At 40.6% G+C, this 14,192-nt stretch overlaps 1 protein-coding gene across 6 annotated transcripts in view; it reads right to left on the minus strand.

The window, feature by feature from the left end:
• Window positions 1-14,192, minus strand: part of DACH2 (dachshund family transcription factor 2) — a 251,311-nt gene that overhangs the window by 49,835 nt on the left and 187,284 nt on the right. For all 6 annotated transcript variants that reach the window (XM_071442176.1, XM_071442178.1, XM_071442173.1 and 3 more), the window contains exons 4-5: window positions 10,479-10,634; window positions 7,328-7,500 (exon numbers count right to left, since the gene is read on the minus strand). In XM_071442176.1, the coding sequence (XP_071298277.1) occupies window positions 7,328-7,500; window positions 10,479-10,634 (329 nt within the window). The remainder of the gene's footprint in view (window positions 1-7,327; window positions 7,501-10,478; window positions 10,635-14,192) is intronic.

Here is a 14,192-nt window from a genome sequence, read left to right on the forward strand (position 1 = left end):
AATGAATTATATCTAAGGGTTCTACAGATTGTGAGAATTTGATGAAAAATGAAAACATTTCTCAAGATCTCACCTATTTATCTACCTACAGTACCTACTTTATCTCATCTTTTTTCCTTCCTTTACAGAACTGTAACATAAATTCTCAAAAAGGACTTTTCCAGTATTTAATCCTCTTGAAGGGCAATATATTTGTCTCACTAAAAATCAGTGTCCTTCTCTGCCTCGGAAAACGCAGCTACAAAGCTTGACATTGTTGATTTTAGCTGTGATTTAGCTTAAAGGCACTGAAGTCATGAACTCACCCAATTTCCAGACAGATCCTTGATTTCAGCTCAGCATCCCTCTTCCCTCTCCTGTGAGGGACTATTCCACACCAATAATGGCAAATACTACCCAGTAGTTTTATTTGAAATATATATGAACAGCTTACCTATTTTTGACATAATCATCTTGACCTTAATTCCTTACCTCAGCTTTTTTTATAGTATTGATCTTCCTTTTATGTCAAGAGTTTAGAGAAATGATGCTGCTGGATTTTCCTTTTTATTTTTCTTTATTCTTAGTTGTAATGTAGTTGTAATTACTCTTCCAAATGTTAATCTATTAATGAGTTCCTAGAGGATTTAATGGCATTTCACTGCTGACGAGCAGGTTTTGGAAGTTTGTCTGAGTCCTGGATGTTTTATTCACACATTTATCTTGATATTTCATATTTAATTGAGGTGCTGCTGCTCTACTCTACAGGGCTCTGCAGTGGCTGGAATTCACCCTATCTAATGTAATGGAAATGAAGGCAAAATGGAGATTCTACTGGCTTTAGGCCTAGATTAGAGTTTTCAAGTGTTGTAAGAAAGATTTCTGATGTTGACCATGATGGAAAAACAAGAGGAACTGGCAGAAAAAAATCCCAGCATTAACTTGCACAGTGGGATGTTCTTTATGCCACACCTCACCCTCCCATTGGCTGCAAGATGTCCATTCATATTCTCAACATGGACTACACAGAAATAAAAAAATTCTAGAGACCAGAGCCTGACTCCCTGGAGGGGTCTGTGAAGCCAGGATGGGCAAGCAGAGCCTCCAGCCCCAATTCTCTGCTGAGCCACCTCTGCTCCCCCCTCCCTGGCTGGATCCCATCCTCAGCAAGTGAGAAGAACAAGACAAGTTGACACAATTCACAATTCCAGTTAGCAAAGAATTGCTTACACTTCCTTTTGTAATTAATAATAAGATGTATTGCTTTCCAATTGACATTACTTGATACTAAGGCTGTTTGGATCCTAATAACCAGCAGATTTTAAATATTGCTCTCAAGTTTACAGTCCTTAACTGATGGACTACTCAATTTAGGCTTTTCCAGGGAAAAGAATACCCCTGCCACAGGAAGATGTGCTACACCTGAACTGATGCCAACAAGAACTAGGATGGTCACAGCCATTTCTGGGCTAGAGAAGATGGATTTTGAGTCATTGCACCCTGGAAATGAGCACACACAAAGACTGGGGTGACTTGCTGGTCTTCAAAGCTACTTATAGTACCTGTGATTGCTGTAGGTACAGAGATGAACAAGGTAAACAGCTGGTCTAAAAACCAAGCTAGGATCTGTGTGTCTGAAAGCCAGCTGGATCCCATTCATCTTTTGCAGTGTATAGGGAGGTCTTTCACCTAAAATATGTACTTTGCCATTTAAAATGCACTTTTTTTTTCCACTGTGTACATATAGTTGTTTCAGTTGTAGTCAACTAGCAATTATTTTCTCACAGAATTTAAGAAATCATAAAAACCTCTACATTTACTGATTTTAATACCAGATGTTCACTCACTAATTCCATTACCTTGTGACTACTTCCTATCAATCCATTAATTGCCAGCTGCTCAGCCAAACAGAGAAGTGCAGCTAATCAGATGGTGTTGGGAAACAGCCAAACAGGAGCTGCCTTCTTCCCTGTTTCTTAAATTAGCAGTCACTGGGACAGCCATGGAAACCTTCACTCCTGGATTAAGATCTTGATGTTTTACTTTCAATCTGAGAGCACAACAGTGCCTGAAACTGGAAAGGATCTCATGGTGGAGACTTGGTACTTGTGCTCCCCTCCTGAATTGTTTCACCCAGCGCTGCCATGGAAGGGAGGAAAGGCACTCCCAGGACTAATGATGAAAATGCTCTACCTCATCTGCATTAGAGCCATATCAGTTATTAAGGACAAATGCAAATGACTAAGCTAATACTAAAAAGATCTGAGCCAGAACTAAGAGCTTAGATGTGCTTGGCCTAACAATTTTCCTTTGCAAGCTCTGCAAAAAGAGATGTTTCTGATTGAATTTTTTTCCACTTGGAAGTTTAAAATAAGTTCTGAATGCTTAAGGCTTCTCAATAAGGGTGGTTAGGAGCCAGGTGTTCTTGGCACTGCAGGGAGAGGGACAGCCTCCCTCCAAAGGAGGAGATGAGAAGGGTATTTAATGCACTTTGAAAGGATCTGAACATCTCCCAGCAGAGTAATTTCTCTGAATCAGTGAATAAAGAAATACAAACTCGTACACTCCCTCCTCCTTCACCTCAAATACAGCCACAAAAATTAACCTTCTAAGAAGCAAACAAACTCCTGTGTCTCCCATGTCACTCCTCCAACATACCCCAGTCCCACCCAGCAATCAGCTGCCTGCTATGGAACAGGACAGAATAAATCTAACAACATGAAAAATCACATACATTGTAGAGAAGGTTGATTTTATAAATGTTGCAATATTCTGAAGACAATTCATAATGGATCGAATGCACAGAGAGATATGAAATTACTGATGTTAGAAATTCTGTAATGGGAAATGTTTCTATTGTGAGAAGAAGTGTTTCAGAGCATTCTGAGATGGCCACATTTTTCTGGCTGTCAGGTAAATATTATGAATGTGAGTTGTAGAGCACACAGAAAAATAGCACCTCTCAGCAATAATTACACAGCCCATCTGTACTCTCTTCAGGGAATTTAAAATCATGTCATATACACCCTTTACAAATGCCTTAACAATCCCACAAAATCAGGAGAAAAACAAAACTCAAAGAGAAGGAGACTCAGAAGTCTCTACAGCATGTCTAGATAGATCCCACTGTACAAATAATGCTTTGCTCCATTTATCAGATTAGTTTATGAAGTGCCTTGGGGTGAAATTCTCAAAGAATTATGAAATATGAAAATGCTGTCTTTTTTAAAGCATTTTAATTACTGTTTTTGGTTTTTTCTGTGTTTCCCATTTGCACTCAACAAAAGCACCATTTATTCCTAACTGGGACCTTGACGAGAGCAAGAAAGATCAGAGAAAAGCAGGAATACAGCAAGCATGAGGGATGACAACAGAAGAAAAATGGACAGCAGGAAACCAATTTTCAGAACTACTCCTACTCAGGAGAAGCACATCCCTCAGCAGCTCCAAAGAGGCTCTTTGCCAGAAGGAAAGGGAGGGAGCACGAGGAGGAAGAGGGGAGACGTGAGCAAGAGGAGGAAGCAGGATGCAAAATATGTCAGGTAAGTAAAAGGAGAAGCAGGGGAGATTTGGGAGAAAATAAGTCTCAGATCTCTGGCATGAATTTTGCCTCATTACTCTCAGTACTCTTTGCATATCTAACAGAAAAGGAGCAGCTTAAGGCCTGGTTTGGGTTTGGTTCTCAGAATTTCAAGCCCAGCCTAACCCAGCATTTCAGTGTCTCCCACCAGCCTGTTCCCAAGCACATCAGAGAAAGTGGCCTTTAAGTGAACAATGCAAGATTATCACAGTCACAGCCCCAGACTTGGCTCTTGCCAGCCTTCCCTCCACCTTCCTAACCCCAAACCTCTCCCCTGCTCTCTCCTTGCTCTTTGGCTGGAATTGTGTAAACCAGTGTTTTTAGTCATGTAAGGTCATATCTGTTACAGATGCACTGTAAAATAAAAATCTTCATATTATTTAGCTACTGCTCTCTGGAGCTGAGTGTTTCACAAACTTCAGTGAAAAATCACTTTTCTGTAAAGGGCTCATCCCAACTTTCCTTCTGAAAATATTGCCACTGAGTAGATTTTTCTGAGTTTCAGGAACAAAATTATCCTGTAACAGTGAACTGCTACATTATGCATAGAATCACAAACTGGTTTGGGATGGAAGGACCTTAAAGGTCACCTCATTCCACCCCTGCCAGGTGCAGGGACACCTTCCATGAGGCCAGGGTGCTCCACCCAACCTGGCCTTGAGCATCCACTGCTCTTTCTAGCCCAAATCACAACTCAAGTGTACTTAGTCAAATTCCACCCCAGACTGATCCTCATTTGGCATCCAGGCCATTCCTGGATTGCAGAGCAGGTCAAGCTGAAGAACAGCTCTGAAAATGAAGAAATAGCAAGAAGTGGATCCAGGAGGGAGAAGAGAGAGGGTGGTGAACTCAGTGTCCCTGTCAAATTCTGCTTTGGCCATATGAGAGCCTCAATAACAGAGATTCCCCTGAGCCATTTGAGCCAAGTCTCAAACCCAGCAATCTTCTTCAGATGTGCAGTACATCCCTGTAAGGCTGGATTTATCACAGGGGCACTGCCAGAGCTGCAGCCACAGTGCTGCTGGTGCTGCTATAATCACATCACATCACAAGAAGGTTTTGTGAGCCTGGCCATTGTGCCTCCCTAATTTATGGTGTTCCTGTCAGGGAGAAATCAAGTTTCATAGTTATGACATTTCTTTCTGGAGCACTAAATGTTAACTTTGCTGATCATGCATATCTTGGTAGAACAGCTTATTTCTAAATGGCAAACGTGATATAAAAAGCATAATGACTTCATTCAAAACCTTACAAAGCAGCTGATTCTCACACCTATAGAAAACAGGCCAAGTGGTATTTTAGTCATCAGACTATGGAAACAGACACACACTCAATATATTTGATTCATTTCTCCCATTTTAAGTAAAAACATGGTGCTGGTATTGCACTCTATTGAAAACTAGCTATGTTTTGTACTTATTAAATGGACTTAAATAATGTCCTGTAATAAAAGTATTACTGACAGCAGGAACAGGAATGCTTTTTTTTTTTTATTTACATGTTTCGTTTCGTACAACAATTTGATGTTAACAGGTCATCATTCTGTGCTGGAAATTGTACATAGGGGAAGGAGAGGACAAAAGGAGCCTCACACTGTAATAAAATGCATCTACACTTTCAGCACTCAGGACAAACTAGAGAAAGATGCAGCACCACTTGACAGGTGAGAGTAAAACAGCAAAGGATGCCCACTCTGCCTCTGTCACGTTGGCTACTGGTGCATTTTCCTCTGCAACATGAGAGGAAATAATTCCCCCCAGAGTGCTGGCCAGGCCTCGTGTTGCTGTGGAGATATTGTGTCTCCTCTGGTGCAGGTGCTGGGGAAAAAACTGCTGTAAATGAGTAACTCCCATCAGCAAGAGCCTGCTAAATAACACCCTGAACCCCAGCTGCCTGCAAAAACTGCAGTTTAAATTACAAAGGACTGGAATTGTTTACAAATACGTATTTCATCTTCATGTTGACATACTGGTAACATTTAGAATACAATCAAGGCTTCTGCAAGTTTACTTGCTGCTACAAATATTCCACTGCTGTGTTTAAATTAAGGTTTTGTCAAGAGGTCTCTGAACACTTAAAGGAAAGGTTATGGTTTAAAATGAATGGAATTTCAACTAATTTCTAATAGTTTAATGACTTGCATTAACTAAGATACAGCTGGACATCAGAAAGAGATGTTTTCTCCACCCAGCCAACAACTGGGCAAGTACAATGATGATAAAGAGAAGTTTTTACACATCTTAATCCTAAGTAGGGATCCTAATGGGAAATGTCACTCCTGAATTTTCCCAGCCTCCCTAGAATCCAGGAGGGAAAAAAAAAGTCAACAAAACCACAGCATTCAGAACAATATTTGCCCTAATCTGGAAGTGGACTCCCAGTAAAAATGAGAAACAATCTGAGGTAATTTTGGAGATGCTTTGGGCCAGAAAGCAAATCAGAAGGAAAACAAACCTCTCCAGAACCTCAACAACAGAGGGATATAGAATTTTACTGCAGTGATGTGACAGGAGACATTTGCTGTCCCCCTTGAGAGGATGCTGCTATCAGAACACATGGGTATGAACAACAAACACGTGCTTGGTCACTGCAAGTTTCTTTCCCTGCTTGATTTAGAAACAAAATTTCCTGAAGCACCAGCCTGTGACAAAGGGAAGTGCAACACAACCCTCACTAATGTATTCTCACAACTGGACTGTAGTGTTGGAAACAGTGACTTTCTCAAGGATAAAATAATGACACACTAAAATTAAGATGTTTTACAATAAAGATGTGAGAGCAAATCAGTTCAGCTAATCAGTGAGAGTTATAAGAACAAAGCAACTCAGAAGTCAGATTCTAGAGTGACAGGGATAGATGAGTTTAAATGAACACAAATATTGAAGACATTTACTTTCCAGAACAGATAGCTCTATAGACTCATATATTTAAACCCAAAGAAAAATGGATTAAACTAATGAACTTTCAAAGCTGACAACATTTTACTTTGTCAACAAGAAACCCACATGTGCATGCAAATACACACACACACGTCAGACTGGTAACACCTTTAATTTTTGCTCAGTAAAAAGTGGACACACTGTTTTAGAGAATCCCATCACACCAATCCTTCACATACACTGATCCTACACACTTCTATTTTGAAAATTTCTTGTTTTAATGCATTTTTGAGTGTGTGACAGGACAGCAACTCTCCACACAGGCAAGAACCTTTCTGAACAGCCTACTTGGCAGAGACTACAACAAGCCTTACAAAATACAAATATGTTTTAACCAACCAGAAGGAAGTTCTGGTTGATTAAAGCTTTGGCTACCAGAGACTCTACTTATTGAAGTACTTATGATTATTTACTCAGGTATTTACCTGCTCTGGATTTGCACTGCTAGAATTTCTGTTTTGTTCTTCAGCCTCACTAAGGTACTTGTGATAATTTTCTCTGCTATTTACCTGTTCTGGATTTGCAGTGCACTAGAATTCTAGCCATGTCCTACAGCATTTTCTCTTAAATTTGACTTTAAACAGCATTTCAGAAGAGTTATGAAGCTTTCAGAGATCTTACTCTAGCCTGGTGAATGTCAGTGTCCATTTTTAATTACATTACGGACTCACTGACAGATCAGAGCAGCTGAACTCCCTGGCTGCAGTGTGGGTATTGCTCAGTGTTGGGAGCAGCCCAGGTGAGCTGGAGCAGTGTGAACTCAGTGTCCCATCCTCCTCCTCGCTGAGAGCACCGCTGCAGATCCCTGCACACCACGAGGAATTCTTACCTTGATGACAGAGGCCCCTGCCCTGGAGAGGGGGCTGTGCATCTGCGCCGCCGCCGCCATGTTGGCGATGGTGTTGAGATGGTTCATCTGGTTCATGGCCATGGCCACCGAGGCCGGGGGGAGGCTGACGGGGAGCAGGGGGTGCGGCATCATCATGAAGGGCAGGTCTATCCCTGCAGAGAGCACGGACACGTCACTGGGGCATCCTGAGGGTCACGACATCCACCATGTCACTGGGACACCCTGAGGGCCCAGACCATCCACCATGTCCCTGGGACACCCTGAGGGCCCACACCATCCACCATGTCACTGGGACACCCTGAGGGCCCACACCATCCACCACGTCACTGGGACACCCTGAGGGCCCACAATATCCTCCACCATGTCACTAGGACACCCCGAGGGCCCAGGACATCCACCATGCCCCTGGGACACTCTGAGGGTTGTCACATCCCACTGCAACATCCACCACTCAAACAGCAGCAATTCTTATCAATTCTATGGTTCCACAGGGGATAATTGTCTGTGCAGCCCAGGAAAGGCTGGTTTGTGCTGGGGAGAGGAACACACAGCTGGGGAGGGACAGAAAATGAATATACGACTGTGCCAGTTCAGTGATCTCTTTAGTTAAGAGAAATGAAGAAAAAATTATGCATATAATTTGCATGTTTTCCAACATATCAGATGAATATTTATTAATAATTTTATCTGATCATACACTCCTACCAAGACTTCTTCCCATTACCAGTTTTCAGCAATGTCACACTAAATTCTTACACTCTATTTCTCAAATCCAGGAGGCTGTGGCTTGGACTACAGACACCACTGAGCTATTGTACAGAAGGTCTGTGAACTGCAACACGTAATGAGAGGTTAAAATTGTTGCCAGAGGTTTTAATTTTCAAAATGTCACTTTAAATTGTCTTCTGCTATGGATATAAACCAATTTAAGAAGGTATGAAATTTATTTGGATCAACTTGCAGATCTTGACACTGCCAAAAAGGTGAAGTTACTGCTAGCAAGAATTGGATTCTCATACTTCATTAATATCCATTTCAGCATGTGTATTACTTCTTGTATTTAGTAATGACTGCCCTAGAAAGAAAGACCAAGACACTAATTCACTGAAAAAATTGTTCAGGTTGTTGTGCATTCAAGAGTTCTTTAGAGGGACCACTTGGAGATAGCTACTATCGGGCATCCAAAATTAATTTTTCAGAAAAAAAACCCCAAAAATCAGAACCCACTCTGCCAGACAAAAATGTCTTATCATTTTTCTAAATGACATTTAGATTAGAAATCCTCATTAAAAAATTCAGGTGCAAGTATTAAATAACACAAACATATAGCTAGTCATTACCACAAACCATTGAGAATGTTTATTGCTAAAAAGTTTGCAACATTTGGGTTTATCCTAACTATTTTAAAGGAGAAGGCCAGTCACCAGAAGGCCAGTTTTTGGTGTATGACAGAACTAACAACAAAAAATGCCACTGACTGACATATCTTATCTTATTCCTACAGAATTTGACTCCAGTGATATAAAAACACAACGGTGCCCACCAGGAAAGGCAGAATTGCAATATTCCCAGCTCCCACACTATTCCTGTTTAACATGAGCATATCATGATCAACAACTGTGATGTCTAATGACTCACTCTCTATTTTATATGATGATCCACGCCAATATTAATTATGATAGGCAATAAGCAATGCCCACATACATCTCCCCTCACTTCAAACCACTCTGACAATCCCCTCCAGTGCCTGCATCCATAAGCCTTTGTTCCCCAGCAGATCTCCCTTAACAGCCCAATAATCTTTCCTCATCCTCTATAGAGTTCCAAAACTCCCAGACACCATCTGGCCACATTGAGTTGTATGTCTACTTAAAGTCCAATTGACATGCAAACTAAATGCAAACTACAAACAGAATTTAACAGCACATCACCAGTTTTAAGACACAATCCGTCAAACATTTCAGAGGACTATGAGGAAAATATATCCTGCACTTGCAAATCATTGGGCATAATGTCTGACATCCAGTAAACCCTTTAAGAGCCTATAGACATTCATCTACTACAAAATCCACTGGAAAATATCCTTAAGAGCAAAGAACACAATGTGTCTGTGTGTAAAAGAAATCCAGGTATTAAATTATGCAAGAATATAAATTGAAAGGACAAACACAGAGAATTTGAGTCCTATGACCTGGTGATTTTTAACTACTGACACTTAATCCAAAATGCTCAGATCCACACTTTCCCACAAACAAAGCAGACTCACTTTGTAGGAGTCATTTCAATAGCTCTGATTTGCTCAGGTCTGGGGCCTGACAGAGGCAGCAATGAACTGACTACTCCAAAAATTGTGTAAGGAGCCAGAAATGTCACTCATCCACTAAACTAAAACCAAAAATCAACTTTCAGAACTTGGAGGATAAAGAGCTTAAACAAGCAATAAGAGTCCATAAATGAGCTTTCCATTCTTCATCCATCATCAACTATAGGAATAACTTTACTCCTAAATAATCTTTAAAATATTAATCCCAAATCAAATCTTTCTTGGAATACTTTTTCCTTCCCTTCCTTCCCTCTTTGGGTGCACAGATGTGGAACTGATGGCTTCCCACCTGCTCCCTTCCTAAGGGAAAGAAAAGAGATGGCTTTTTGGGGAGCTCCAAGTTCCAAATCCAGCCTGTGTCATTTTATTCCAGTCATTTTGGATAGCTGGGTTCAGTGCATGACCTTTTAACTGGACATTTTGCATTTGTTCCTTGCTCTCCTATTTCATTTGCTGGGTCAGCATTTCCATCTGGAAGAGAATTTTCTCACATAGCTAAAATTTTAAGCAACTTTATGATTATTTTTCCTTTCAATCCAATGCCATGGAAATGACAATTAAAGTCTGACAGTCCCAAACCCAGTGGTGAGTGACTGAGTATTCCAGGAGGGAATAGCCACTTGTATTTGGATGGCAGAGGGTGGCTTGGACATGCGACCCAAGTGCAGCTGGCAGTGGAAGCCTGACCCTCCTGTCACTCGCGTGTCCCCCATCATTCCCCGCTCCCTGAGGCTGGGAAGGAAGGCAAGCCCAGCTCCCAGCAGGGCTCCAGGCACTCCTTTTTCCCAGCAGGAGCCCAGTACGTACTGTTGGTGAGCAGGTGGTTCTGCTGGAGAGGGCTGAGCGGGTGTGCACTCCCAAGGCTGGACTGCCCTGACAGCGTGGGGTGCCCAATGCTGTGCTGGGATCCCGTTGTGATGGGAGACTGCAGCTTGTCTTTGTCCCAGGAGGATTCACTGCCACCTGCAAAACAGGGCACCACAAGCCATGAGTGGCATGTACCTTTATTCAGAGATATTTTGCTTGGTTAGCAATGAGCCAACACTCCTTTACCACAGCTGAGCACCTGGAACCTGCACCTGAATTTTTCAAAAAATAAATTAGTAAGCAAGCATGGGCAGAAAAATATTTTTAGACACTTTCAGCATCACCTACTTTCAAAACATTGGTTTGTGGAAACAGGAAAAGCAAAATGTCTGAGGACAAAATCATCAGTCTTAACTAAATGAATTATCAGAATGGGACAAAATCATCAGTCTTGACTAAATGAATTATCTGAGAGGCTGAGTCACCACCTCCTGCTATCACAGGACACGAGGCCACCAGTCCCTGCCAAACGCTCATCTGAGTCCATCCCTGTGCTCATCAGGTCTCTGCACTGTCAATCCTGGAGGCACTTGGCCATTCCCTCCCTCCAGTGTCACCACATTCCAGCAGGAATTCAGCCCTGAAGAGTTTACTGCAGTTTATCCTCAAGCTTGGTTATCCTTGAGCTTCAGTAGCTCCCCCTCCACTGCTGGGCCTGACCCTGGGGATGCCCCATGTGAAACCCTTCACTTTGTGGGTTAAAAGAGCGGGGCACAGGCTGTGCTGGGAAATCATCAATATTCAGCAATTTCAACTCAGGAGTCCAGATATCTATTATGCATAGTAATTAATGTCTACAACAAGCACAAAGTCTAGAAAACAGCACTTGGTGTCTCGAATCTCTGTCTGGTCTTCTGCAGCAATTTTACAGACTGTAGTTTTTCCAGTATTACACACTTGAATAACAAATTCCTTTTAAACAGCAGGTTAAGTAGACCATGTTACTGAATTCCAAAATACATCTGGTCCACAAAACTGAGCACTTAAAAAAAGTTAGACTGAACATTTCCAGAGTTAAAAGGTATTTTAAGATCCCTCCCCTCTCAGGTACACCCCACACTGTCACTTAGATTATAGATTGTTAGAAAAACATTTAACTGCAGTATTGATTTTGTTTTGAATTTATGAACAAGGATCTCAATTAGAATAAGTAAATAGATTACTGGAGTGCAGCAGATAGAGGCAGCAAGCAAAAAACTATTTTAATTGAATATGAAAGTAACAGAGAAATTCTATTCTTTATGACAACACTTGGCTAATAAACATGATTAATACTGCTAAATGCAAAAGTTTGAAAGATCAGTGATTGAGAAAAAAGGAAAACACTCCATCATTTTAGCACTATGTCCAAGTATGAATTACCTTCCTATAAAAGAGTTGTAATTTGTAAAATGATGAGTAATACACTGACAAAGGAAGATACCCTAAATTATGCCATGTGATATAATGTAGCATGGCGTAGTGCAGTAATTAGAACTACTACAGTTGAGGCTGTGTCAGCATCTTTGTTATTTAATATACTGTATATCAGCTCTTTCAAATAACATTTGACTGCTATTTAGTGTGGAAGTTGTTCACTTTGACTGTTGTGAATCTGGGGTGCTATTATTTGGTGTGTTTCAGAAGTTAAGTGTGTGATTTATAAAGGACTTTTGGAGGAAATGTTGAGCATTTCATTTTAACAAATGAGTTTTCATTTTCTTCATGTGCTTTTTCAACAAATTTAACATTTACACTTTATTCTTCCTCAAAAAACACACATACTTTTCCATGAATTTTTTGCTTAGGAGCACATTTTGTAGCTGTAATTTCACGTATCAGGGCACTGGCCACAAAAATTGGGCCAAAGGCAGTTTGTTGGGATTTCTGAATGAAACAAAAACCTGAATCTTCATCTGAAAGTTTCCCTCTCCCCGTGCTCCTCTGCCCTGGGTAGTTCCAGCCCTAGGCACAGACAGTCTAAATTCAGCTCATTGAGTTAATTCTAGAAGTTTCTCTTGCCTTTCAGAGCCTCCTGGCCCTGAGGCTGCAGCAGCAGAGCCCCCCCAGCTCTCTGAGCCCAGCTCTACAACCTCTGCAATTTCTGAGTAAAATTCCATTATTCCCAATTGACAGATGAGAATTGCCATGTGAGAAAAGCAACTTGCTTAAGGAAATCCAGGAAATCTGCAGTGGAAGGGGAAACTGAATTTAAATTATGTCACATAGTCCAAATCACTGGACCAGTTCTCCTTACAGATGGGGACAACAATAACTTTTCCCCTCTGCAAATTCCACTTGTAAATCTGCTCCAGTATTCAGTGCCAGCAACACAAGAATAAATTGCAATACACTTATCTCTGCAGACCATTCCTGTATTCTTATGTTCCCTATCACTTCTCCTTAGAGAAAGAAAAAAAATACAGCTGAGTGTACAATGTATAATAAAAGTGATATTAAATGAAATGCATCCTTAGCCTGCAGTGTCCCTCAGATAACAGCTCCATCTTTCCATCTGCTCTGCATTTCCTATGTAGCAGGAAGCCTCTTAAAAATGAAATAATAATTAGAACAGTTCTCACCTAGAACTGCTCAGGTGTGGAGTGTTTTACAAGGGTCAGCTCCAGGTGGGAAAGGTGAGGGGCAGAATTGGGAAGCTCCTGTTACACCAGTGAGGAAACTGAACTGGAAACGAGTCAGGGCTCTGGTCCTACCCCTGTGCCCACAGACACCTCTGATCCATCCTACCAACAGTCTCTCTGCACAGCTAAAAAAGAACCATTTTAAAAGAAAATTTGCATTCTTCCCTGGAGTATCTATGCCCATAGGGTAAGAAAAAGATTACATACAAATTTACAGCAAGCCTGAAGCAGATTCACAGTAAAAACCAAGTATGTGACATGCAAACCTGTGCTGGTACACTCGGTCCTTTAATTGCCATGCAGCGTTAAAAAAAGGTATTTATTTTTGAGTATACAATTTTCTTATTTGGTAACACACTTGTCAGCATGTTTGATCAGCAAATACATATCTGACATGCAACATATCAATGTGTATTTTCAAATTCTTTGTTGCCATAACAATTATAAGTGAATACATCCATAAAAACTGAATCCATCCTAATGCTTCAAATTCATGTTTAACCACAATTTTTCAGAGCCATTTTTTGTCCAAACAGGTGCCATCCATAAGGCAAAGATATCACATTGTGATTTTATTTTTTTTTTTAATTTCAATTCTGTATTTTGTATGATGAGCTCACAGTACATACCGAGATGTATTTAAAGTAATTTCTTTTAGGTATATGAAACGTAAAGGGAAAAATATATGGAAAAAAATATTTTTTTCCTAAGAAATATTTTCCTAATATTTTTATCCTAAGAAAAATGAGACAACAGGAAACAGCAAAGCGATTTTATATGAATTTTGATTTTATATTTTATTCCTCTTTTATATGAAGGGAAATAAAAGCTTTTATTTATTTTATATGAGAAAGAATATTTCATTTTAAAATATGAGTAACTTGATACATGAGTGTCATAGGAATATTACTGGAGCACCCAGAAGTTATTTGTCAAAATGCCAATACATCATTTATACACTTTACCAAAAGCTTTATGTTTGACACTCTCACCCACTACCCACATGACCTTCCCTCCAACAGAGAAAACTGAA

This window comes from Agelaius tricolor, unplaced genomic scaffold (genome assembly GCF_023055355.1).
Source record: "Agelaius tricolor isolate 1412-34295 unplaced genomic scaffold, bAgeTri1.0.p SCAF_17, whole genome shotgun sequence".
Classification (NCBI taxonomy): domain Eukaryota; kingdom Metazoa; phylum Chordata; class Aves; order Passeriformes; family Icteridae; genus Agelaius; species Agelaius tricolor.